Genomic DNA, 27,809 nt, shown 5'->3' with positions numbered 1-27,809 from the left:
GAGTGTGATGATGCTGACCAGGTTCACCCTCTTCCTGATTAATGAGTAGGTAGAGGAACTGAAAGGACCGTGGTAGATCCTGGCCACTTCTCCGCTCACTTGGAAGTGGGAGGAAAAGAGGTATTAAGTGCCCTCGAAGGCACGACCCTCTAAAAACAGGGTTCCTAGTCACTTCTGCAGTACAAGAAAAATTGAAATTTACTAATTTACGCATATTGACAAGAATCCTAGGAAGTTAGACCTTTTTGGATGCAAGGCATATTCATCAGCCTCACTGCAGCTTTGGATAGGCATTTCCAGGCATTATTCACCAAATACAGTTGCTTTACATGTGAGAGGGTCACTTCTTTCCTTTCAAAAATCCTTCAGGAGTACAGCGATGAAATGAAGGAAATCATTAAAGATGGCCGGATGGATACAAGGACATTGCTGTAGGCAGCCATAGACACATCTGATACAACCGCAAGGTCAGTGGCCATGGCTGTCACAATGAGATGGGCCTTGTGGCTCTAGACATCAAGTATACCATGATAGAGGACCTACCCTTTGAGGAGATGGAGCTGTTCAATCAAAGGACAGACAGGAACTCCATTCCCTCAAGAATCACACTGTAGTACGTGGAAATTTACACAATCTTCCTACAAAAAGCCGTACAAGTACCCGCCAGCAAAGGGTAGAGGATGTTTTCCTACTCCCAGGGTTGATAGCCAGAGTACCAACAAAGAAAAACCCCGCGTATTGCAGGGGACAACAGTCTTCTGTCTCCTTAACCAACCCAGTGTCTTCGCAGAGAACAAATTTGACAGAAGAGTCCATAGTTAAATCAGTTTATCACATTGGAGCTGATCTGAAGCCTGTTTCCGCGTTTAGGAACAACCTTGCCCCTTTCCACCAGGCCTAAGTGACTATCACAGCTAAAAAATGAGTATTAGACATCACTGCCCAAGGCTACTACCATTTACATTTCGACTGCCTATACACCACTTCTTTCTAGTCCTCCCTTTGTGTTTTTAAGGCTCTGCCCCCGTTCATCACCATTAACTGCACCATATTTTGTATTTGTGCTATTTTGGGAAATATTCTTCATTTTACATCCTTCTAATTCTTTTATCAAACATGTAAGACTTAATTTAGTGAATATATGTGTAGAAAGAAAAAATAAATAGCTTATCTTCTATTATGCCATTATGGTAGAGAAAAATACTTTGGGTAATAAACTAATTGGATTATTAAAAAATGGACAGTAATATTTGTACTATATATTTTTGTTTTTATGATACCCTTACATGTTAGAGAATGTGCTGAAGTGAGTGCATGTGAAAGAAATCATCCTTCAGGAACTTGCTGGTTGGTTACTAGTCATGCAAATTAGCATTCATGATTCCAGAATTTCTACACCTAACATTATCTCTAAACACCACCTAGGTTAAAACGTCCTCTTGATTTAAATTGGGAGGCTATTTATATATGAAGTTTAAAACACACACTTTGAATTATTTTCTTCAATTGTTTTCATTTTGTAGTTTCACCAGTGATAATTAAAGAATGGGCTGCTTACAAAGGAAAATCTCCCCAAACCCCTGAACTGGTGGAAGCGCTTGCATTCAGGGAATGGACCTGTCCTAATCTGAAGAAACTGTGGCTGGGAAAAGCAGTAGAGGACAAGAACCGAAGAATGAGAGCGTTTTTGGCCTGTATGAGATCAGATACACCAGCAATGCTCAATCCAACTAATGTGCCCACTCATCTTATGGTGCTCTGTTGTGTATTAAGGTGAGGGTTTATCACAAGTTAATATAGCGTGAAAGAAGTGTGTTTTACTAAACTATGTAATGTATTGCTCTATCAAGTCTTTCTCTAATCCTATATTAAACCATAACTTCGAAAATCAATAATTCATATTGCAAATATTTTGGGAAGAAATGACTTCCTCACTTCTGTGATTCTTAAGTGTGCTAGCCACTTGTCAGTTTTTTGACTAATTCCATAGAGAGTTGAAAGAAGAAGAATTGCCTGTCTTGTCTCAGTTGCTTCTTTGCATTTGAATTGGTTTAGACTTGTTATACTTAAGGCCTCTAAGTAGCCAGACACAAACACTGCCTTTTGGGTGTCAAAAGCTGGCACTGTACATTCCCAAAGAAAAACCAAAAGGTGCTACAAAAAATAGTAGTTTATGGGGTTGGAAAGCTCATGTAAATTATTTCCCACTTACCAGGTACTAGGATTTGCTGTACTAGGCATGCTAGTTCCCTTATTTGATTTGATGGGCCACATGAGAGGTACAGAATTAAGAAGGAAGAGACTAACCTTCAGTTTCAGAGCTGAATTAGGAGTGGGAGCTGTATACCTATAGGAAGGGGGGGGATCCCTAGTCTCGTAGTGAGACCCAGCTATTGCTTCTAAGTCTGACAGGACCCAAGATCTTAGACTTTAAGGCTGTGAGATATATATGAATAGAAAAGAGATTTTTAGGTAAATTTTTGAGATGATAAATGTAGGTTTGCCTCCAATTTAATATGAATTTTTCGTGCCTTTTGAGCCTTGTATGGTGGTTCTTCAAGTGATGATCCCTATTGTATTCCAGTGGGGGTTGTGCCACACATCTGGAGCCAGAGCTTTTAAAAGAAGTAGTGTCCGTTGGTCCATGCATGCACCCTTGTAGTGCCTCATTGTTTCAATTGAGGTGATAAAGGGCGGGGAGGAATTATAAATAAGGCACCTGGCTTTGTAGGAGTAAAATGCAAATAGTTCCAATAATATTTTATTAAAAACCCTTAGCAGATTTGTAAAACAGATTTTCTGTGATGTGACATATATAGTTTGTAAGGTATAAAAGTTTTATTGAAACTTGTTTGGAATGACCTGCGTAAAACTTGCTGTGACTTCACTTCTGAGTAATGTGTTCATCTCAGACTCATGTTGATGAAACCTTTACACTACACCATTGTCGTATGTTTATATGTATCATCATGCACTTTGGTTTTAGGTAGTATTTATGACCTATCCTACTGTTTCTTATTGAAAACTGTGTGGTGTTCTGTTGAGTAAGTTCAGAGGCAGCATCTTATCAGTATGTTTTGCTTGTACATTTGCATCAAATAATGGATGTTTTCCTAATTTGTCAATTCTAAGGAGCCAGCTCAAGGGGTATAATGTAATAAATGTGGTCAAACAACATTGCTATTTTTCTTTCAGTAACTTTGGCGAAATACATAAACTATAATTAATTTAGATGAGGTGGGTGAGGTAATCTTTTATTAGACCAACTTTTGTTGGTGAAAGAGACAAGCTACCAAGCAACACAGAGCTTACCTACTGTTTTTCTCTCATGGGATCAACAGAGCTGTTACAGCATTGCAAACAGTTATTAATTTGTCATGTATAATTAGCAACATTACCAAAATATTACTCTGGCATTAAACCCTAAGAAATCACTTCAGTCTTTTTATTTCTGTCTTATTTTTTAATTTGAAGCCTGTACAAAAAGATTTTTGGTTTCATTCTGGTGACTATTCTGTTCAGATAATAATGCCATTTACTTTAGCTGTTAAAGGGAGGACTCTGAGTAAGTTGTCTTTGAGTGATTGCACTTGTCTCTTCCGCTGTAGGTATTAGTGCTCTCTAGTGCACAGCTGTCAGAGTTTTTACTTTTAGCAGTACCCGTCGGGGTAGCCTGAGCATCCTTTGCTATCTTATGCACGTTGGGCAAGTATAAAGGGCTGAGCACCCCACCCCACCTCACTTCCTACCACCTGTGATGTTTATTGGAGCTCCCTGTCCTTGCTTCTGCAAGTCTTTCTCGATACCTATATATAGTACCTACGTATAGTTAGTATAGTTTAGTAGTTACTCAGTTTTAGTTTTTAAAAAAATTGATTTTGTTGTTTGTGTGTACCAGCCCTGGTACCAGAGGTGTCTCCCACACTCCTGATTTCAAGTCCTGCCGTTGTTGTGGCAAGGCTATGCTGAATAGTGATCCTCACCTCAGTTGCCTTAAGTGCCTGGGGAAAGCTCATGTGAGAGGGACAAGTGCGGTATTTGTAAGGACTTTAAGCCCTGTTCGGAAAAAAGACAGGGGAGTCATGTTAAAATATCTGCTCATGGACTTGGCACTCTGGCCTCCATCTGAGCCCTTTAGGGTGTTATGGGTACAGAGCACCTTGGCATCAGTCAGTAGTGCTCCTTCCATGCTATCAGTGCTGAGAGGCAGATTGGCTGTACTGAAGAAGAGGCATCAGAAATCGGACTTAGTATAAGGGCTGTCAGAGAAATCAAAGCTGAGCTCTCATAAAAACTCGGGAGAGTGGTCTAAAAGGAAGCACTCCCTGGAGAACACCTCTAAACAGGGGAGTTTGGTGACTCCAGAGGCCAATCTGGGCCTGTCAAGACTGGCTCCCTAAGCATCTTCATTGGCATCTCCTTGACCCATCATACCACAGAATATCTTCCCAGTACTGTCTACTCCTGAGGTGTGAGAGTCTGCCAAAGAGTTGTTCAACTTCGGCGCTGCCATCACCAATGGTTCAAGAGTCTCACCTGGCACCAGTGCCGACAGTACTACCTCTGGTGCCTTTCCCTCCACACTAAGCAGCTCTGTCAGATGTGGCGTCAGGGTACCAGTGAGGCCAGTATCATCCAGAGGAAAGCCATAGATTATATCCCTGTCTCTTCTTCAGCATCAGCCTTCCTCTCTGGTACCAAAGAATACAGCACTGCTTTGGTCTCAAGAAGAAGCTTCGTCCTTATCAGACTCTGAAGTGGGTTCCTGTGTATCCCAGCCTAGCTGGTCCCATCTGGAAAGAGATGCCACGTATCTGCCTGGGTTTCTACCCTAATACCAACAGGGAGTATACAGGAGGGATCCTTGGGCTACACATAGCTGTAGCCAAGGGATATACTAGTGGCCCTTTCGGAACCCATGGGTTCCCCACCCTGGTCAAGAACATCCCTGCAGCCATCTCAGCTTGCTCCTATCTTCTGGGTGTCAGGAGCATCATTGCCACAAGCGCTGTAGTGTTGGTGCAGAGTCCAGCACTGAGAAGACTTGGCATCTCTCTTGTAAGCAACTGCAGGAACTGACCCGTTAGTATCCTCTTCATCTGATGAGGCAGATGTGGTGCAGCCTATTTCTCCACCACTGGATGACTTATGTTAAGACTCATTAGCAGCTGTGAGGACGATGGCTATGACTCTTGATATCCACCCAGAGGAGGTCTGGGAAAAATTTAACAAGCTAGTGGATGTTCTAATGTCTGCAGCCTCATTTATTGATAGCGCTATCTTGAGAGCCTACTAAGATTCTCTGGCAAACTCCAGCTTCCTGACCTCTGACTGCTAAAACAATAAAGGAAAAGGTACTATGTTCCCTCCCGAGGGTTTGATCACGTATAACCATCCTCCTCCAATCTCCCTTGAAGTTGCAGTGGCCAATGAAAAAGAAAGACAGGGACACCAGACTTCAGCTCCAAAGAATAAAGAGGATAAGAAGTTTACTTGCGAGGATAAGACGTTTACTTGAGAGGAAGCTTTATTCCACAGGTGGATTACAGCTTCACATTGTGAACCAGCAAACTGGGCTGGGATGCTTTTATTTCACTCTGTGGGGGACGGATTTGAAATTGAAAGACAAGCTCTCATATGAGGCAAAACAAGAATTCTTCACTTTGATAGAAGAAGGCAGGTTGGTCACCAGTATAGCTCTGTAGGTGGGTCTCAATGCAGCTTATTCTGCTGCATGCAGCATGGTCTCTGCAATCACAATGAGGTGCTCATCTTGGTTGCACTCTTCTGGCCTCCTTCCAGATGTTCAACAGACCCTTCAGTCCTTACCCCGTGAGCGGCTATTCTTCTCAGAAGAGACAGATGAGACTGCGTAGTCTTAAAGATACTAGAGCAACTCTGAAGTCCCGAGCGTTTACACCTCTGCAGTGAAGCAGAAGACATTCTGTTCTTATCAGTCTCAGCATTTTCAGGGATTTATTCCTTCAATCCAAGAGCTACCAATGAGAAGGAGCAGAGGTTACAAATGATAACCTCCACCGCCGCCATTTGTGTCTGCAGCTGCTGGTTCATCAAGGCAGGCGGCATCTTCCAAAACTCGTTTTTCATGGACACAGGTTGAGAGCAGTCTTACCAGTTCCAAGAGTGCCATACTTTATTGTTCTAATTCTTGCAAACTGCCTGTCGCATGTCAGTTGTGCTTGGGCTGGGCCCACATTGCAACAGATTGGTGGGTTCGAAGCATGGCAGAAGTGGGATGTTCGCTCTGTTTTGTTTTTGCCCTACCTTTCCATCTCCCTTCCCCATCTCTCTTCATGGACAGCTCTCATGAGAAAGCACTTTTGCAAGAGATATAGTTGCTTCTTGTTAGGCACTGTAGAGGATCCCTCCTTTTTTCAAGGGAAAGGGGTTTTATTCCTGATATGCCCTTATCCCAAAGGCAAAAGGAGATTTCAGGTCTTTTAGATCTAAGGCAAGTTTTCAATCAGTAAATCAATCAATCAAAATTCTGGATGATGACTTCAGCTTCCATTATTCCTTCCTTGGAGCTGGGGCACTTGTATGCTGCCCTTGACTTAAAGGATGCTTGCTTTCACATGGCAATCCAGCAGGAAAACAGTAAAAATGTCTAAGATTCACCATTGGCGGCCACCGTTATCAGTTTACAGTTCTCCCCTTTGGTCTCTCGGCTGCCCCTTATGTTTTTACTCCCCATAATCCGGTCCATTTTTCAACTCACCGAGTCTGCTAATCAGCACCGACAAGTCAGTCCTGTCTCCAGTACTGAAAATGGAATTTATTGGAGTCATTCTGGACTGGACAATGGCTAAGGCGCTGTTACCACAGACAGGGTTTTTTGCAGTGCAAAGCCTTATTCTGAACGTGAAGGTTTATCCTCTCACCATGCTGAGGAACTGTTTAAGACTGCTGAAGCACGAGGCAGCATGCACTTATGTGGTCCGGTATGCCAGATAGTGCCTGAGACCCCTGCAGGACTGGGTGGTAGAGGTCTATTCTCCAAGAAGACACCACACAAATATGTTAGTACACATGCCAAGTTGCATCATATGCTCCCTAGATGGGTGGTTAGTGCCGACCAGTGTATGCAGGATGGTTCCTTTCACCCCACCTCAGCACTCGCTTACCTTAGTCAAGGATGCCTTGGATCTGAGATGGGAGGGCTCACTTTGGACACCTGCAAACACAAGGTCTTGGTCTCCCCAAGATCTCAGTCTGCACATAAACATCAGGGAGCTGCAGTTATCCTTTTAGTTTGCATAGCATTCCTTCCCCACATCAGGGAGTGGACATATTTGTGCTGACCTTCAATATGATCATCATGTTTTATATAAACAAGCAGGGGGGAAGCCCAGTCTCCACTACTCTATTGGGAAGCAGTCCTATTCTGGGGACTTCTGCGTCAGCAACTCTACATTTCTGAAGAGGGCCCACTTCCCAGAGGCTCAGAACACTCTGGCAGACTGCCTAAGCAGGTTGTTTATCAATCACCAGAAGTGGTCCCTTGCCCCAAACATAGCAAGGTCCATTTTCCAGCTCTGGGGAACTCCCCAAGTGGATCTGTTTGCAACAGAGCAACATAAAATGTCACCAGTTCTGCTCTAGCTCACAGCTCTCAGTCAGTCCCCTTCTGTTACTGCCACTTTCACACTGATCTAGTTTTGCAGAATCATGGCTGCTTCCTTCACCCCAACCTCCAGGCCCTTCACTTGATGGTCTGGGAACTTCATGGCTGACATCTGTCATGGCTGACAGTCTTGCTCCAGAGAGGTGCAGGAGGTACTGCTGTATAGTAGAAAACCATCTATGACAACTTCTGGCTAAGTGAAAGAGGTTTTCTGTCTGGTCGAAGCTGAAAGGGGTCTCCCCAATTCTTGCTTCTAGTCAGCAAGTGCTAGACTATCTTTTGTATCTGAAACATCAAGGATTAGCTCAATTAGGGTACATCTAGTAGCTGTATCAGTGTTTCACTCTCCTCTGGATAACCATTCTCTTTTTTCCCAGCCCAATGGCTGTAAGATTTTTAAAGGGCTTGGACAGGATGTTTCTACATGTACAGAGCCCTATTCCACCATGGAGCCTGAATTTAGTCTTAGTACTGATGGGTCCCCACTTTGAGCCTGTAGTGAACTGTTCTCTGTGCACCTTTCAGTGAAAGTAGCATTTTTAGCAGCCATTACATCGGCCAGGAGAGTAGGGGTGTTGAGGGTGTTAGCATCACATCTTCCATATATGGTTTTTATGTGGATAAAGTCTACCTTCATCCTCATCCAAGGTTCCTTACGAAAGTGGTCTCCTCTTTTCACATCAGTTAGGCAATTTACTTAACGTCCTTCTCAAAGCCTCACAGTAACAAGGAAGAGGAGTCACTGCACACTCTAGAAGAGATTAGTGTTTTATCTGGAGCAAACTAAGCCATTCAGATTTTCGTCTCAATTGTTTGTTGCATTTGCAGACAGAAGAAAGGGCAGTCCAGTTTCCACACACAGGATTTCAGCATGGATATCCAGTTGTATTAGTTTGTTACCAGTGGGCTAATGCAGAGCTGCCGGATAGAATATTGGATCATTTGACTAGATCCCAAGCAACCTTTGAGGCATTTCTGGCCCATGTGCCATATTGGACATTTGCAAGGTGGCAACCTGGTCATCATGTCACAAATTTGCCTCTCACTATGTAATCTCAGCAATCCAGAGAGTAATCTGAATTTGGGTGAATGGTCCTCCAGTCTTTGTTCAAATAGACTCTGATCCTGCCTCCAAATTAGAACTGCTTTTGAATCACCTTCAGTGGAATGGACATGTGCAATCACTCGAAGGAAAAATGGTTAGTAATCTTTCTGTAAGTGGTGTCCTTCGAGATGTGTTGCACGTGTCCATTCCATAACCTGCCCTCCTTCCTATTTCTATCAGAGTCATTCCTGTAGGAAGGAGCTGGGAGGGCGTCTGCGGAGGCTTGGCCCTTTATGCCTGTGCAATGCGCGTGAGATAGCAGAGTGCACTCAGACTGCCCTGACAGTTACTGCTAAAGATAAAAATGCTCCAACTGTGCATTGGAGTGCACAGACAACTACATGGAATAGATGTATGCAGCATATTGTGAAGAACAGCAGTTATAGAAAGGTAACTCTTTTTTGTTTGCCTTTGCTGTAGGTATATGGTGCAGTGGCCAGGGATCCGTATACTTCGTCGCCAGGAACTTGATGCTTTCCTTTCTCAAGCATTGTCTCCAAAACTCTATGAACCTGACCAGCTACAGGAACTTAAGGTAATTCTTAATCCAGCTTTCTTCACTAGAGAAATCTGGCCTCAACTGATCCCTGATATTAACATGAGGAAATGGTGTTTTTCACTAAAGACATTAAGGCCCAGTTTTTTAAAGGTGTTCCTGATCTGGTATCCAATGTCCCTCGTTTGTGCTGGGAAGCTTCTCCAGGAACGTTTCATCTACTATGTTCTGCATATTGTACAGCTCTTCAATGTATTTTTTTCCATCGCTTATTGAGATCTTGATAAAAAGTTTGAAGAAGAAAAAGGCACTGGGAAGTGACAATGCCTATGTCTTATTTTCAAAACGGATTTAGGCACTTGAAAGTCAAGGGATTTTAGGCTCCTAAATCAGATGTTGCAACACTAAGCACAGTAATGCCTAAATTCCTTTAAAAATCTGGTGTGTCCCTTCAACTGATGTCACTTAATATGTGAAATACAAACTTTTTTTAAGTGTAGCAAAGAGTGGTACTTACTTAGTTGTATTGTTTATATTATGTAAATAAAATTGTAGAGGATTGTTTTGGTGAGATTTTATTCTTACTATTTTATGATAGCACTTTGGAAGCTTAGCCCAGAAACCTGTTTCTGAACAGATCTTTATTTTCCTTCTTGTGAGGCTGTTTTTGAATGATCATCTTGCTGATTTAAGTAAATAGATTTCTTTGTTTTGGGTCAAAGGTTGCTTGTAGCATTTATTTTGGGTGGAGAAACTCACAAAGAAGCTTATGTAGACTTAAAAGTGGTGGGGAAAGCAGTCTTAAATTTTAACTTGCATGATTTTAAAAGACTGTAGCAGAGATGCTTATCTTTCTAGATACAATTACCTATTATGGAGTAAACATAACTAGCTAAACAGTGGACTTTATTTACTATATGGATACTGCACAGGACAAAGTGTTGATCAACCTGTGCAACATCTTGGCATTACTGTGGGAAATCTTTTCCTAGACCTTTGTATGTCCAGCTCTCTTCACAGTGGCACTCTCTTAGAACTCCTACCAGAATTCTGTGCCTCAGAATGGAGAAAATGGCAGGGTTTAGTCTTGTATTTATAACAGACAGCTGGTTCTTGAGCCCAACTAGTACTCTGCTAACTGAAACAGAAGAAAGCTTTAGCTTGGGACAGAGAGTTGATGACCTGGAAGCAACCCCCTCAGTCTTTTCCGTTGTTGGAAGATGGTTGGTTGAGAGAAGGAGACAGTGAGGAACAGAAGTGTTTCACTTCTGCAACCTCACACTAAAGGAATGGTTGTATGTAGTCTTCCAAAGTCCCCAGTATAAGAAGTAGAGCCCAGCCAAACCAGAGAAGACTATCTTCCTACAGTGACTCAAAGGCAATTGCTCTAAGCCAGTGCACGAGCATGGGCAGTACTGAACTGGATGGACAGACAGCAAAAGCACCTCTTTTTCCCAGGTTGAGGTCCACAGTTAGAAGAAGACACTGCAAAGAGCAGGGAGAAGCAGCAGCCTATGGTACTGCTGTCTGTAGTAGCTGGAGCAGATGCAGCTCACCTAGATTTCAACTATCCAGGCTCAGACAAGTAGAGTCATTGTGGTTCCCCCTGCCACCAGGATCCAGCCAATAGGAGTGCTCCAGAGGTCATGCGTTGTTTATATGCTTTCCTTTGGTGACAAGTAGGCTATATCTTGCCAGAGCCTTACCTGCCTGTGTTTATTGCCAACCCCAGCTGGATATTTTCTCTGTTGAATCCTTTAAGCAAGTCAAATGTCGCCTTTAAGAAGCCATCTCCTATTTCTCCCACTCATTTCAGGAAGGCTCTTCAGGCTATCATTCAGCCATAAAAAGAAATTGCATAAAGAGAAGCATATAAGACAACTAAATGAATTGACCACAATGAATCCCACATTTTAAGCATAAAAGAGCTAATAAATCCCATAAATGGTCATGTGAAAGAATCATGTGGAGAGAATCAGTTTCCTGGATTCTTGCAGCCCAAGGTGCCTGAAAAGCCCAGACTTAAAATTTAAAAAAAAAAAAAAAAAGGGGGGGGGAATAAGGGGAGAGAGATTCTTCATTGTCATCTTCCTCTTCAAGCTTTTAATTACTGGAAGAAAGGAGATAATGAGACCCAGGACAGAACACAGTCAGCCAAAATGCGCGCGTACACAGTTCTTGCAAGACTGCTCATCTGTTGCGCTCAAAGCGAAAACTCTCAAGAAACGTGTTTCAGCCATTGTGAATGTGATCATCTGCAGAAGTCCTTGACTGATTGCTAAACAGCAACATATCAGATTCCTGGAAGTGGCATCATTAAGTCCTCCCATCATTCACAATTGCCTCTGTGGAGCCTGAACTGAGTCCATCAGAAGAGTTGCTGAGATCAGTGTGTCTGTATTTTCTCACAATCAGTTGTGGTTGTCCTCTTTTTAAAGAGAGTCTTAAAAATAAATGCTTTAACCATGCAACTACAGTATGTCACCTTCCTTCCAGATAATGTGGTTAACGGAGCTGACTCAGTAGTCTGAGCAAAGGATAACTCTTTTGCATGGCCTGAGGGGTAGTGCACATCTCTCCAGGAAAACGCATAGCCAGCTTCTGTCCAAATCACAAACGTCCCTTGAGTGAGACACCCTAAATATTTAGAAGTACGATCAAAATATATTTGCACGTGTCTGAGGCCTACACAAGTCAACACAAGTACTTTATCCTGCAGCAGGCTGGGGGAAAAAGCCATATTAAGTCTTAATAGCAGGATGGATCTAGGCATGTATCTCAGGGTCTCACAAAGCTAACTGGGCAACCCTACCTGTAGATATTGATGAAAACTCAAACAGCAACTTCATGGCCAAAAAGGTGGAATGTGCCATATGCAGAAATCTGCAAGGCAATAACTTGATCTTCATTCCTTACATTTTCATAACTCAAAAGTTTAGACATCATGTCCTCTGCAGATTTTGTTTTGCAAGTGTTAATAAAGTAAACAGTCTTGTCCCCGTCTCCAGGCTCAGTGGGGAGAGGAGGAAACCCCACTATGAAGACTGCTGGACACAAAGCTTCTGACAAAAGAATTCCTAGAGGAGAATAAATTTTTTTTCATCTCTGCAGAAAAATGAGTGGCAGAGATGTCTACTGATAAACAGGATATTTTACCTTAAAAGTGTGTGTTTCTTGATGGAGAATTTTTTTTCTCCATCAACAGTTTTATTTTTAGATTGTGTGTAGGATTAGTATGGAATATTTCCATAATACTTGTTGGTAACTGCAAATGTAATATTTGATGCTTGGTTATTATTGTCTTCACACATGGTTGCTGCTGCTTTCTGTTGAAGTCTGGCACAGAAGGAGCAGCTGAGTTTGAACACAGCTGCATATCTGTAAAGTGATTTAGATCCTCTTTTTTTGATCTTGCAGATTTCTGATTATGTGTATGAAAAAATAAAGCAATGTAATTATTATTGAAAATTAATGGCAAAGTTCTCCTTGGAAATATTTTCAAGAAAGGAAGGATTGACATCTTCATGTGTCAATGGAACAGGCAGAGTTCTCTTGTTTCAAAAACAAATGCTACAAGCAAGTGCTCCTTATTTTCTTTCCATTATCTCTTCTTATCTTTCAACCAATCTATTCTTTTACCGTCACATACCCATTCTGCATTCTTTCAGCTCCAATCCTTGTATTCCTAACATTTGTTTCTTTATGATACAAGACTGCCTTTCCTGAATGCTTCAGGTGCTGACACAATTTTTTCAAAGATGGCAACCTTCTTCTCGAGAACTATAATTTTGCATGCACAGGTATCAGACTCCAGCACCTGCACACAGTGGTGGTTGTACGTACAAAGTTGCTGACAAATAAAAGTCCACTTATTGCAAATCAGACTCTTAACAGTTCTATTTTCAAAATAGACATGAAAATAATGGCATAAAATAATAACTTGAAATTCTTTCTGATATTTTCTCTATGTTTAACTGAAATTTAATTTTTACTTGAAGATTGAGAATCTAGATCCCCGAGGAATTCAGCTATCTGCTTTGTTTATGAGTGGTGTGGATATGGCACTTTTTGCAAATGATGCTTGTGGACAGCCAATCCCATGGGAGCACTGCTGTCCATGGATGTATTTTGATGGGAAACTGTTCCAGACCAAGCTCATCAAAGCAAGCCGGGAGAAAGTTCCTCTCATTGACCTCTGTGATGGTCAGGTATGTAGTTTCTGAAATGCAATTTTCTCTTGTGTTCTGAATTTTCTGTAGTTTCTAATACAGTTCATTTGGTAGTTATCCTGGATTTACGAGGGTGTGGTCTTTCTATCTGGAATATAGATACATTTGGGATAGGAAATGGACCTTTAATTATTATGACTCTGAGTCTATCCCCTCTTGCGGAGGAATAGCATTTTAATAGACTTTGAAGGAAATAGAGTGGCTTCATTTTTCCTCTGTCCTGTAATCTCAGCAGACACTCTAGAATTCACTAGTTACTTTGAGGATGTACATTAATTCAATTTATCAAAAGACTATTATGCGTACATATGTAAGATACTTATCTGGAAATTGAAATCTGTGTACATTCTCAAGGTAATGAGCAAATCAAGTAGAGTTGGCAGCTATATCTGTGTTACGTCTCAGCAGCAGCATTTTGTTTTGCATCAAGATTGCAATGCTGTCAAAAAGGGCTAAGCTAACGTTGTTTTTACAAACAAACACAATCCAATACCTAATTTATTTGACAGAGAATTGAAAAGAGTGAAGTCAGGCTTACACCACCTATGCTCAAAAACCTTTAATTTCTTACAGAAAACAGGTTTTTTAAAAATAAACAATATATGAGTATCACAAAATATCACTAAGTGACTGCATGTAGTAGTTTATTTTACTTCAGTATTTCTTTTTCTGGAAGAGGAAATATTGCAGTAAAGTCAATAGTATAACAAATGCTAATCACCTTCTTTGACTTGTTAGGAAATCTAGAGTGGGAGGAGTTGGTAAGCCCACCATTTGCTTGTATTTGTTTCTGACTCTTGGAAAGTTGGTTGTAGACTACTGTATTAATTTGAATCCTCTCCTTGGACCGCTACCTTGTGATGGAGAGGCTTGTGTGTCCCAGTGACCTTGAGAACTATGTCGTGGTGTGTCATCACTCAGACTAGAAACAATAAGGTGCCAGGTCCAGATGGCATCTCTGACAAAGTTGATGGAATAGCACTTGTGCAAAAACTTCTTCAACTTCTTGTTAGAATTTGGATTAATGAGATAATTCCACCTAGCTTAAAGAGTGCCAATATTCTGACCATTTTTAAGAAAAGGAACAAGTCAGTGTGTGGGAATTACTGAGGTATTGCCATCCTTTCCATTGCCGGAAAGATCCTTGCTCACATCCTGTTAAACCATCTCCTCCCTCTTGCTGAAGATGTCCTTCCGGAATCCCAATGTGGTTTCAGACTGTCTCGCGGCACCCCCTATATGATTTTTGTTGCATGACAGATCCAAGAGAAGTGTAGAGAACACCACCAGCCATTGTTTATAGCTTTTGTTGACCTAACTAAGGACTTTGATTCCATCAATCGTGAAGCATTGTGGAAGATGGTGTCTAGGTTCGGTTGTCCATTGAAGTTGATTCGTGTTCTCAGGCTACATCATAATGGAATGACCACCATCGTCCTCTGTAATGGATTAGAAAAGGACCCGTTCACCAACTGAATTAATGTTAAGCCAGACTGCGTTGTGGCCCAACCCTTTTCTGTCTGTCTTGCCATAATCTTGATTCTTATTTGTGACTGCCTTTCCTCTGGAATTGGCATTGAGTATCACATGGATGGCTAGCTTTTCAATCTGTGGCATCTTCATTCTAAAACTTAAGTCACCAAGACTGTTATTAGTGACCTTCAGTGTGCTGGCTGTGCTTTCCTGGCACACAACAAGGCTGACTGGCAATCCACACTGGATCTGTTCTGAGGTGCCAGTCATACTTTAGGACTCTCCCTCAACATTGGGAAGACTAAGGTGCTCCACCAGCCTGCCCCAGCACAAGTTGACCCCCTTGTCCCATAAATTGTCATGGGCAATGACCCTCTGGAAAACTGATTATTTTCCTTTTCTGGGTAGCTAGCCTTGCTCTCCCAGGCAGCCAACCTTAATGTGGAGATTGAGCATAGGATCCATTGTGCCAACGCATCCTTTGGGAAATTGTTCCATTGTGTCTTTATTGACAGAAATCTGCAGATGGAAACCAAGATTCTGGTCTACATTGCAGTAGTCATCCCCACTCTTCTTTATGGGTGCGAGACCTGGGTGACATACCGAAGCCATCTTAAGTATCTGGAGTGGTACCAACAGCGCTGCCTTAGGAAGATTCTCTGGTTTTAGGGAAGACGGTTGCACCAATGTCAGCGTTCTCTCTGTAGCTAACATCACCAGCATTGAGGCAGAGATTATGAAATGTCCGCTTAGCTGGGCTGGTCTTTGTGGGTGGATGGCTGATACTTGTCTTCTGAAGAAGTCTCTCTTCTCAACTTAGTATGGTAAGAGGACCCGTGAGGGACAGAGGAAATGCCACAAGGATGTATATCTTAAGAAGGGAGGCATTGACCCCACGAATTGGGAAGAGTTATCTGGCAATAGACTGCAATGGCATCACATCACATATCAAGCCTCAGCCGATTTTGAAGAGAATCGCCTTACCCACGAGACTGACAAACGGCAGAGGAGGATGGAAAGTGTACAGCATCCTAGCCAGCAGTTGTGCTTTCTCCAAGCAACTACCTGTCACGTGTGGAAAAATCTGAAAATCATGAATTGGATTCTTTGGCCATCTTACATCTCATCAGTGACTTCCCTGGCAGATATCCTCATATCGAGAGATAGCCGACAGTGACGGATTAACTTGAATATGGGAATTTGTTGTGAATCAGTGAAATATGGATAGTATATTTTTACCCACTATAGCAAATTGTGATTTATCCATTGAAAGCCAGCTTTATTAAGAAATACTGGTGTGTCCCAGCACCAGTCTACGTTTAGCATTCCTTCAGTCAGGTTTATAAACATAATTTGTATAGCACAAATCCAAGATGTTAACATTTATTTGTGCCTTTTTGTTTGTTTGTAGGCTGAGCAGGCTGCCAAGGTTGAAAAGATGCGACAAAGCATCCTAGAAGGATTAAATTTCTCCAGGCAGAATCATCCACTCCCTTTCCCACCTCCACCTGCCATGCCTTTCTATCCAGCTTCTATGTATCCTCGACACTTTGGGCCAGTCCCACCACCTCAGGGCAGAGGTAGAGGCTTTCCTGGTAAGTGAGTGGTTGGCAGTACCTGTACATGGATTCAAATTGGTATGAAATAAATACTATCATGTCATTCATATTCCAAGATTGTGTTTTGATTCATCAGTCCAACATCATAACAGTAGTGCAGTAAAATAAATGGTCAGAATGTGGTCCAGTATGTCTGTTGCTGGAAGTATCATTTTTATTAGTTGTGCCCAAGTAACCGAGGAGCCTGTAGTAATACCATTTGTTTCTATCAAGATTGTAAGTAGTTGTGCCCATGCAAAATGCCTTGGAGGAATGTTTGTATGTGGAGGAAAATAGAGGAATAAATCAGCATAAGAGTATAGGAAAAGTACAACTGATAAGACCGACTAACTTTAAAATGTTCACATTCATAAATGTAGAGTATGAATGAATGTCTTAATTTAAGAAGGGAACAGGGCAGTTGTTGGGGCTGAACACAAGAATAACCTCCTTTACCCCCTTTAAAAAAAATTAATTTTGGTACTTTCATTTAATCAGAGGCACGTCCTAGAGTAAGCACAGGAGATCACTGAATGATCATGCCATTCTGGATTCGATTCCCTTCCTCGTAGCAGTAACCCCACACTCAAAGGGCTATGTATAAATTTATATTGAACAGTTGGGAAGATTAATAGGTGGTGGGTTTTTTTGGTGTGGCAAATGCAATCATGAAGGCTTATTGCCTCAAAACTTGTAAGCATGTCAACACCACTTACGCCCTGGAGCTTCAGATCTCCAGATTCACAAGTATGTTTCCTACCCAAATCAAGGGTTACACTTAGTGGCTCAGAGACACATAGGCCAAGGTTACAATTACTTTGGATAGGGCCCTCTAATTGGTGGTGAGTTGCTCCTGCATTTCATCAGCCTCTGATCTGGCTGGGCAGTGGGGCTCCCATGTCCCACTGTCTGCTAAACCAGCAGGCTTTCTCCTGCCTTAGATGTTGAATGGTGGTAGTCACTGTGATGCTAAAAGGAACATGGCAACAGCTTATGTTTCAGGGAATTCCCATATACCCGGCCCCCTGACAGCTTTTCCCCTGTCTTTCTTTACCCTGGGTCTAACAGGAGTCTGTGGCTTTGGAGGCCCTTATGGGGAAACAGTAGCAACAGGCGCTTACCGGGCCTTCCGGGTGGCAGCAGCAGCAGGACACTCCGGAGCCTTCTCTGGCAATGACAACAACAGGACTAGCAAGTTTCAGGGCGGTAATTATACCAAACCCCTTTTCTTAGAGCTTCTGGCAACAGCTTCTTTCACTTCACAGTCTGGTCTCAGGCTTTCCACTGGCTGCCAGTTTTCCTGTCTGTCTAACTGTCTCCAGCAATCACTCTTCTAGAACCTTCTCGGGTTACTGTGAAATCCCTCACTGCCTGCTGTACTCTACTGGAATCTTTTCCCTAGGTCCCTATGGCAAACTGGTCTCGGTGCCAATCTGCCTGTTACGTTAGCATAACATTCTTATTTAAATACAAAAATGCTTTAACATTTAAGTAAAAGTGTTCTGCCTTTTGTGCTTCAGAATGTTAGGGTGTGTTATAACAAGCTCCGCTTTGCTTGGACATGTTAAAGATTTCCTAAAATTGGAGAGCAATAAGGCATCTTGAAAAAGTGACACAGTAGAAGTTCTTATATTTGTGTTACTGCTAATCCATCCTTCATTGGTGCCTCATGTCAAAGTTTGGATTTCAGGCTTAAGTTAAATGTTTAGATTTCTTTGTCCATGGTTTTTCTCTTTGGTAAAGGGGGACAGTAGAAATCCATGAATTCCAGTTACTTACTTGAGCTACAAGTTTCCCATATATGTAGCTGTATTCTCTAGCATCTAAGCTTCTGTTTAAAAAAACAAGCAAATATTTCTAACACTCTATTGCAAAAATAACCTTGCCAGTGTAAACAGTACACAATTAAAGCTGAAAGAATAGCAAAGAGAAGCATGAACTGTCTGCATTAACCAATGCTGTAGTTTTAAAGTGTATTAACCTTTGAAAACTAACTACATCTTCATAAATCCCATAATTGTTAACCCTTTCATTGCTGACAGTCTTAGAGTAACATCTAGCTCTATTGTGCTTACTTTGATTTCTGGAAATATATTATGCTCTGATCTAGCATTAATTTTTAAGGACACTACTAGACAGGTATAAAAAAGCAAATTTTGAATGTCAGTAGTACTGATATTCCCTGTTTGGATATTCTGATTTTTGCTCCTGTCTCTAAAAAAGGAGGGTAAAATAGTGTTTAAAATTGTCAACTAAAATACTATTTCTATAACATAGTCCAGCTTTAGTAATTTTAATGACCTTTCTTGTGCATCATGCTGATGAAAGTACAATAGTAAATGTAGGATAATTGAATATAAAAATAATTCCTTCTTAGTTACTTTCATGCTACCACTTTGTTTAAAAAAAACAAACAAACCTGACATATTTTGTAAAATTTCCCTTCAGACTCTTAGTATCAATCTAAACATTATTTCAAATGACTGAAACTGAAGTAGTCACATAAGCATATTTATTTTTAATTCATGATTCATTTAATTGAATAAAGGGCTTCTAGACTCAAATTTTAGCTACAATTTCTTTAAACAGCCACATCATGGAAATTAGTTTCACAGTATCAGAAAAGGAATCTCTTTGTATAATGAAGATTGACAGAGCCTATTTTTGCTATTCATTAATAACTTCAATTTAATGATAGTAAAGAACAATTTTTGGTTTTGCGTTTATGTGCAGGAGTCCAACCTATTCCTTCTCAGGGAGGGAAACTTGAAATAGCTGGCACTGTTGTTGGCCATTGGGCTGGAAGCAGACGTGGACGTGGGGGTAGAGGGCCATTTCCTCTACAGGTAGTTTCTGTTGGAGGACCAGCAAGAGGGTAAGTGCAATACCATAGAAACTGTTCTTAACAAAATGCAATAATTTGATGCGTTAGAGCAGTGGCTCTCAACCTTCCCAGACTGCTATACCTCTTTCAGGAGTCTGATTTGTCTTGTGTACCCCCAGTTTTCACCTCACTTAAAAACTACTTGCTTACAAAATCAGACATAAAAATACAAAAGTGTCACAGCACACTATTACTTAAAAAATTGCTTACTCTCTCATTTTTACCATTATAAATATAAAATCAATTGGAATACTTACATTTCAGTGTATAGTAGATAGAGCAGTATAAATAAGTCACGGGTCTGTATGAAATTTTAGTTTGTACTGACTTTGCTAGTGCTTTTTAATGTAGTCTGTGGTAAAATTAGGCAAATATCCAGATGAGTTCATGTACCCCCTGGAAGATCTCTGCATACCTCCGAGGGTACATGTATCCCTGGTTGAGAACCACTACACTAGAGAATCCAGGTGACAGCAGAGGTTGCATAAAATATTATGCTTACATTTCTTTCTGACTTGCATGTGTAGTGGACTAGGTGACAGTAATGCCCTTATTCAGGAGTTCAAGAGCACTTGTATGTTAATTTTAAGGTGTTGTTTCTCTGTAATTCAGATAAATTAAAACATTTCTTTGCACAAAAATACCTCATTCTGAATCTAACTACGTATGTTTCACTGGTCCTGTAGCAGGATATGACTCAATAGCATTTCAGTTGCAAGAACATAAGGAACACATTTGTGCCAACCAAACCCATCCCTGCATTTTAAATTTTTTTCTTGATGATGATAAAGCGCTGGTGGGGGAGGGAATACCTCAATGTGGAGTTTTAAAGGTGTAATGATGCCCAGATACTACGGTGATGAGGAAAATTACATGCAAAAAAACTAGGTTAAAAGGACATTAAGCACCGTCAGCTCCTATTGATTTCAGCTGGTGCTATGGATACTCAGCAGTTCTGAAAACCAGAACCGTTGCCAAATAAAGATATGAATTGATTTTTTTAGAAGCTGATATTTGTTCCCAGAGATTTATTATCATTATTTGTGTTACGTAGCATTTAGCAAACTTAATAGGGATTTTAACTCCATTGTGCTAGGCACTGCATAAATACTTTAAATCCCAAAAGTTAACAGGAAATTAATATATTTTTTGTATCTATAATTATTTGCAATCAGATATAGCTTCAAAGGAGTGGAATAAAATAGGTGTGTTAATGTATCTCTTATTTATTAACTTCTTCCCCACCATTTACAAATGCCTGGCATGTAGGCCTCATCTGGTCTCTCTTGGTATGTTTATGTGGCCTGCATGATACTACTAGATCATGCAAAATCTAAGCTTTCATTTAAAAAAAAAAAAAAAAAAAAGTTTCTAGCCCCTCAGGGTTTGAAAATAGCTCCTCAAATGTGAAGTGAACGTAAATGCAGCCATGTCTTCCTGGGTCTGCAGGCATCCTGAAACAATAAGTCTGGGAGACATGACTTCCCCTCCCCCCATTAATCTAGTTGAAATATAAACTGTAAAGCTCAATGCTAACTCTTTATTGTCATCGACTGTTTCATTGCTGATCATTTTATTGGCCAGAATAGGGTGGCAGTGAAGCCCTTGAGTAGTTTGAGAAAGAATTGGAAGTTGCTGCAGGGAGGGAAGATCAGAAAAAAGACGGGGACAAGGAAGAAGGAAATAAACAGAAAAGAGGATAGGAAAGGAAGAAAAATAAAGGGCAGAAATAATAGTGGTGCTAAAGGGAGAGGACTTAGCTATATATAAAGATGTATTCTGTGTTGCTTCTTTGTACAAACAATCTGGTGGACTTCAGTGGGAGTTGAGCTTTGAAATGAGAATAGTATGTAGATATAAATTTATCTCACAGTTTTTTATCTTCCTTGGACACCTCTTTCCACATGGCTTCCCAAGAACTCAGTTCAACACCAGGTTTTGACACTTTAGCTCAGGGGTAGTCAGTTATTTTGTCACTGTCCAAATTTCTTGGTCAAGGTCCAGACTCCAGAGAAAATAATAAAAAATAACAATAATAATTATAATAAGTAAATAAAAAGATTTCAGAGTCCATTCAAAAGCATCTGGCAGTCCAGATTTGGCCCACAGTGGCTTATTGACTACTCCTGCTTTAGGTATTTTTATCTGGCGTGCAGCAAAGTGATGGTGACTTGATTAGACTCAAACTTAAGGAGTGGGTATAGAAAGTACCACACATCCAAAGTTACACAGAAACTCTTCCTTATATACATTTACACATTACATTGCATTTACTATGCATTGCATCACATTTTGAGATTGGTTGGGTTATTTTGTAGGAACCAATCACTGCACACCATGCTCTGTCCATGCATGACTTACTTTTTACCTCATCTTACGTTCCAGACTTATCTTGTCCATTGTAAATGGTTTCCTGGGTGTTCCCCCTTTTCTGGGCTAATACAGACATTCTGTTTCTTAGCTTACTGACCCATTTACCTATTTTAGAACAGACATTCTGTTTCCAGCCTGCTGATCTATTTACCTCCCTAATCCTGTCTCCCAAGAAATAAGGCCTCATCTATGTCCAATTACTCATGTCAAGCCACGCCTAAATTCCACTGCTTTTGCTTTTCTTCTTTATATTACTATTTGTTTTATTTGCATTATATTCCTGGGTTTTTTGTGCTTTTTTGTAAGTTTATTACACAGCAACACATTATTAAGACCAGAGTAGTTGTAATTATTTGAACTATCATTAATACTAGGCTTTAAGTATGAACTAGGGGTGCAAACATACCTTCTATGGCATAGCCTACCAAGGTGTAATTTTACATTATAAGCTTGCTCTGCCTTTAAAGCATCCTTTTGTAATTTTAACTTTGTTTTTATTTTAATTACGTTATTAAAAACTGATACCAAATATATTTTTTTTTCATTTATTACTTCAAGAAATATAGGTGGGAAACAGAACCTAGTCCAATTAAAATAGAATTCCCTAGGTTCATACCAGAAGCGGTTCATTTCTGCTGTTACACCATAGTTATTACCAGCATATGAGGTTTTTACTTTACCAACACTCCAGCATTTCAACCGTACTGTACAATTTGGAGACTGAGTCCCCAGAGTGAACCCAAATGATGGCAACCTTGTCTGTAAGAGTTTACATTTACACCTGCATATATAAGTCCCCGAGGTGCAAACAACACTACATGTTTGGGGCTTTTCTGACCTTGCATTGCTTTGTGGCAGTATTTGAGGAGGAAAAACCATTTTTTCACATTTTGTGGGTTGCAGTAGTTTCACAATTAGCTTTATGGCATTGGATCATTGTTAATTATTTTACCATGCACCTTTTGCTGTCACCTTTTCTGTATCAAATTTTTAACTTTTTTTGGTGTTGAGGGCAAGTTTTCATGCTCTGTATCACATAAGTTCCAGAGGGGTAGTCGTGTTAGTCTGTATATAGCAAAAGCAACGATAGTCCTCTAGCACTTTAAAAACTAACAAATTTAATTTCTGCAGGCATAAGCTTTTGTGGGCTGTAACCCTCTTAGTCAGATGAAGTTACGAAAGCTTTTGCCTGCAGAAATTAAATTTGTTAGTCTTTAAAGTGCTACAGGACTCTTGTTGTTTTTGCTGTATCACATAAGGCTGCTTTTGCTTTGTATAGCATGTATTTTTAATATTACACGTTGTTATTAGAACACAATGACTTAATTTCATACTTAATATTTAAACCCTTTTAATGCCATTTCCCTTTTTATTAGATAGTGACCCTTAGAGTAAGGGGTGTGTATTTAACCTATTCCAAACGTAGGGATTTTGCATTTACTTCAGGCTTGTCGCTGAGGTTACTTTACCTGCTCCAGACAAATGGCATCCAACTCAAGCACCACTATTTGTTGGAGTTTCCTCCAAGACCTCTTTCAAGTCTGCTTCCCAAGAATGCCGTTTAACTCCATATATTGTCAGTTAGGTATTTTTATTTAGCATGCAGCCAAGCAACACTGAGTTGATCAGACTCAAGAATATGGGATGGGTATAGGGCGTACCATACATCCAGAGTTACACACAAAACCACCTTCTTTTATATCAGGGGTGGGGAACCTTTTTGTTGCCAAGGGCCTGATGGTGAACCTTTTTGTTGCCAAGGGCCTGATGGTGGCCCTGGCGGCGGGCGGGGATTCGGCGGCAGGGGGGGGATTCGGCGGCGGCACAGTTACGTGTGGGGCGGTGCTCGCCGCCGAAATGCTGCCGCCGTTTCCGCCTTTTCGGCGGTGCGGTTTTGCAGTGTCCGCAGGGTTCTGTGGGGCAGTAACCGCCTCCGGACTCCACCCGCCGCCGAAAATGGGCAGACGGCGGCAGGGTTTTGGCGGCAGGGTTTCGGCGGCGCGCACTTCCCGCCCGCCCGCGAGCCGGATCAAATTCTTTCTCCGGCCCACGGGCCGGAGGTTCCCCACCCCTGTTTTATATACTTTTACATATTCTGTTGCATTTACTTACATTGCATCACGTTTTAGGATTGGCTGGGTTACCTTGTAGGAACCAATCCCTATACATGCTCTGTCCATGTACGATTTATTCTTTCCATCACCTTAAATTGCAGACTTATCTTGTCCATTGTAAATGGTTCCCTGGATGTTTCCCCTTTTCTTGGCTGGTGCAGGCATTCCATCTCTTAGTTTATTGACTCATTTGCCTGTCTTAATTAGCACAGACATTCTGTTTCCAGCCTGCTGATCTATTTACCTCCCTAATCTGTCTCCCAAGAAATGAGGCCTCACTATATCCAGTTACTCATGTCAAGCCAGGTCTACACTCATGCATGTGCATTAATTAAAAGGGGAATCTGGCCTTCTCCATAGAGTAAGTTCAACGCCTCTGATTTAAGCTAAATATAGTACTTCTGATTACAACAGGGAAGGGTTCTGACGATTGTATATTGCCACTGTCAAAGGGGGAGGAGTCCAAGATCAGAACATCTATGCATATAATGATGATATGTAGTTGCTAGGGCATTACCATTACTTCTTTGAAGGCACCCTCACATATCCACTGTTTCTTCTGCTCGTCTTAAGTAATTCACTTCGCTCATTTGCATTGGAGAGGAGCCCTTCCATTTTCTGGATACTAGAACAAGCAAATGTACAGTCTCTTGCACCTGGAACCCTATAATCAAGATGCTAAACTGACATCCTAAATAGGGATCACGCTGTGTCTGGGAGCAATCGAATTGCTGCAAGTATGTAATCGTTCCCAGCAATACCTAAATGGAAAAGAGATGTAGAGAGATGCTCCAGTGGTAGCTTGCCAGAGAGAAGATAAAATCTTTCCAGGCTTCCCTACTTCAAAGATGCTATGTTGGGTAGGCATTTTAGTTTGGGAGATTTGTTACCACCTCCAAAAGCCGAAATTCTTTGCAGTGCCAAATCTGCTCTACTCCAGCCAAATCATAATGTAAACTAACCTGTCTGTATCTGGAGCTACTAAAAATGGATCATTCAGAGGGGGAAAAAATGTCATTCACCAGAAAGTGGCAGTCCGCATAAAGGGCTGACAGGAAATACACCCTTGTGTCAGAGTCCTCTCAAAACAGGCATTTGAATGATTGAAGATTTCATCTGTGGACTTAATTTGCTACCAAAGAGGAAAGAGTTATTCTCTACTGAAAACTGGAAACAGGGACACCATTGTCCATCCTTTGTCACTTCATCCAGCTCACTTTTTCATCTCTGTCTTAACAGAGAGCAGATCAAGTGAGGCTTACCTTCATTGTTCTGTCTTGACTCCATGTAACTTAATTCTCAAATGTCTTCTCTAAGCAATCCACTGATCTTCAGTCTTCTCCATACCATTAAGTGTGACCAGCAGACATTGATTAACTTTGATCCTTCAGTATCCAGTGAGATGTGAATCTGAATTGTAAAAACCTATTTTTCAACTACTTAGAGGGCACAGTCACCTAATCCTAAATGAAATTAGTTAATGGGATGGCTCTGTCTTATTTTTGTAAATTGAAAAATGCATACCAGATTACAATGAGTAGTCAGATGTGTAAAGTATCCATTTCATCTTTGTTTCCTTCTAATTCCATTTACTACTACTTATTGCATTGAGGGTGTGCATACAAAGACTGAGGTTGGTACTTGAGGTGATTCAATCTAAAATAGACGTAACACAGAAAAGATGATAAATTCTAGGAGTGGAATAAGTGGAAACATTGGACCAGAACTTGGCTCCTGCTTTGTTCTACTCTGGCAGCACAAAGCAGCCTTAAAGCTAGCAAAATCAGCTACTTGGAGACTCTCCTGGCATAGGGGAATCTTCAGGTTGCATTAGAGACAGCTATGCAGAAAAGGAGGCATGGGTCACGAACTGCAGAAATCACCAGTTTCTGGAATGGCTCAGTGGGGGCTGGGGTAACCAGCACAGCATAGAACAGCCCTGAGACTGCTCTAACCTCCAAGGGAGGTTGTGGCAGCTCCTTCGCTGGAGGTTTTCCAGCTGGATAGCCATGTGTCTTGGATGATTTAGACTCCACAAATCCTGCATCTTGGCAGGGGCTAGATCAGTGGCCCCAGCCTTTTTGAGTGAAAGCCCCACTAGTTAAAACACGTGCCTATCCCACTACCTCCCCCCACTTCCTCCCCCCCACTGGCCATAAATACATATAACCTCTATAAACACATATAATGATAATAACAAATTACTGTTACCTGAGTAAGAAGCTGAGCCTTCTCTGGCTCAGCCGCCATCACACGCCTCGTGGCCCTGCCTCTTCCCGTTCCTCATGGACGGAGGATAATGGAGGTGGTGGGTGCTGGCGGACTGGCCGGGGTTGCTCATCTGCTACAGCCAGTGTGGAGCTCGGGGCTGCTGCTTCCTTGTGGGGGCTGCTTCTTCATGCTGGCTGGGCGCCCACACGGCTTGGGAGGAGGGGGCTGCTTCTCTGCTTCAGCCGATGCAGGGCTCGAAGAACTAAATGACCTCAATATTAATGAAACTTCACGGACCCCCTGTAATCTTTGGCACCCCCCAAAGGGGTTGTGCACCCCAGGTTGGGAACTGTTGTGCTAGATGACCCTTGCAATCCCTTCTAACCGTATGATTCTAAGTTACTCCTTTGGACCTGATCAGCACCAGGCAATCCTATTTCTCATTCCTGTTCTGTGCTAGGAGAACTAAGGCTCTGGCCCCCTTGGTTTGATCTACATGCTTGGAGTAAAGTCAGGAGTAGCCTGTTGCTGTTAGTTTCCAATACTGAAAATGAAAACTATTTTATAAATAAAAGGAAAAAAGTCCCTGATATCGTGGTAGAGTACATTAAGGTTTCTCTATGTAATTGCTTACTTTAAAGCATATTTTTGGGGAGTCGTGGGTCTTTCACCCCTAGAAAACTGGGTTCAAAATTGGTAATGAAGGGCAAATGAAAATCTGTGTGGGTCTCGTCTAATCCTCATTTAGATAAATTGAAACCCTGCTGTATGATTTGGTATGATTGGAGCTCTGCTCAAGAGCACCCCAAAACTATGTCATAATTAAGAAAGTGTAGCAGAACTGTGTTGATAAGCTTTCACAAGGTTCAAGCCACTCCTTCTCTTTCATAAGCACTTAAATCACTGACCAACTTCAATATTACATCAGCTTTGTGTTGTTGAATCATACTTTTATCTGAATTCTCCTGAGTTGCACATTGTGGGTGTGAAGTATTATTAAATAGAAAGAATGGTCTTATGAATATAAATAAATAGTTAAGATTGACTCTGTCCTTTGCCAGGCTTTTGGTGTATATGCTAACCACTGACTGAAAATTTTATATGCATTTTAAAGGAATTTTAAGGATAACTTGATAAGAATTTAAAGAATTTCCACAGAGCTTGAAAGTACTTCTTCATTGCTTATTTTGAAGTGAAATGGTGAAATAGCCATTTTATTGCTAGGAAAACAAGATTTTAGAAACATAAATCATCGACTTTACACTCATAAGTAGTAAAAATTCGGAATGATTTTAGGATCAGGTTGTTTCTTGGGATGCAGGCGGCGGAGTGTGAAACTTTTCTATAGTAATTAGATAGCATTACAAGAACTCTTTATTCTATTTAGTTTAAGGTATTTTTAAACAAAGTTTAAATGCATTTGTTGTTTGTTTTTCTTTAATACACATAGGCGTCCTAGAGGAGTTATTTCCACGCCAGTGATAAGAACATTTGGAAGAGGTGGAAGGTACTATGGGAGAGGTTATAAAAACCAGGGAGCAATTCAGGTAATAAAGTGGTGTGATTTACTTCCATAACTCTAGTTTACAGGCTAGGGTGGTCACAGGCTCTCTAGGCCAGCAAGAATTGACGATGAAAGCTCTTGGGAGAAGGACAGGATAGAGTGCTTCCGGCAGCTACT

At 41.2% G+C, this 27,809-nt stretch overlaps 1 protein-coding gene across 1 annotated transcript in view; it reads left to right on the top strand.

Annotated features, from left to right (window-relative positions):
- Window positions 1–27,809, top strand: part of FAM120A (family with sequence similarity 120 member A) — a 92,012-nt gene that overhangs the window by 59,037 nt on the left and 5,166 nt on the right. The window contains exons 11-17 of the mRNA XM_067543823.1: window positions 1,524–1,773; window positions 9,171–9,285; window positions 13,245–13,454; window positions 16,360–16,543; window positions 17,615–17,752; window positions 19,280–19,421; window positions 27,579–27,675. Coding sequence (XP_067399924.1) covers window positions 1,524–1,773; window positions 9,171–9,285; window positions 13,245–13,454; window positions 16,360–16,543; window positions 17,615–17,752; window positions 19,280–19,421; window positions 27,579–27,675 — 1,136 coding nt within the window. The remainder of the gene's footprint in view (window positions 1–1,523; window positions 1,774–9,170; window positions 9,286–13,244; window positions 13,455–16,359; window positions 16,544–17,614; window positions 17,753–19,279; window positions 19,422–27,578; window positions 27,676–27,809) is intronic.

This window comes from Emydura macquarii, unplaced genomic scaffold (genome assembly GCF_026122565.2).
Source record: "Emydura macquarii macquarii isolate MOO-44397 ecotype Brisbane River unplaced genomic scaffold, CSIRO-AGI_Emac_v2 contig_968, whole genome shotgun sequence".
Lineage (NCBI taxonomy): Eukaryota > Metazoa > Chordata > Testudines > Chelidae > Emydura > Emydura macquarii.
Note: the sequence above shows the minus strand (reverse complement) of the source record. Positions and strands in the feature narration are given on the sequence as shown.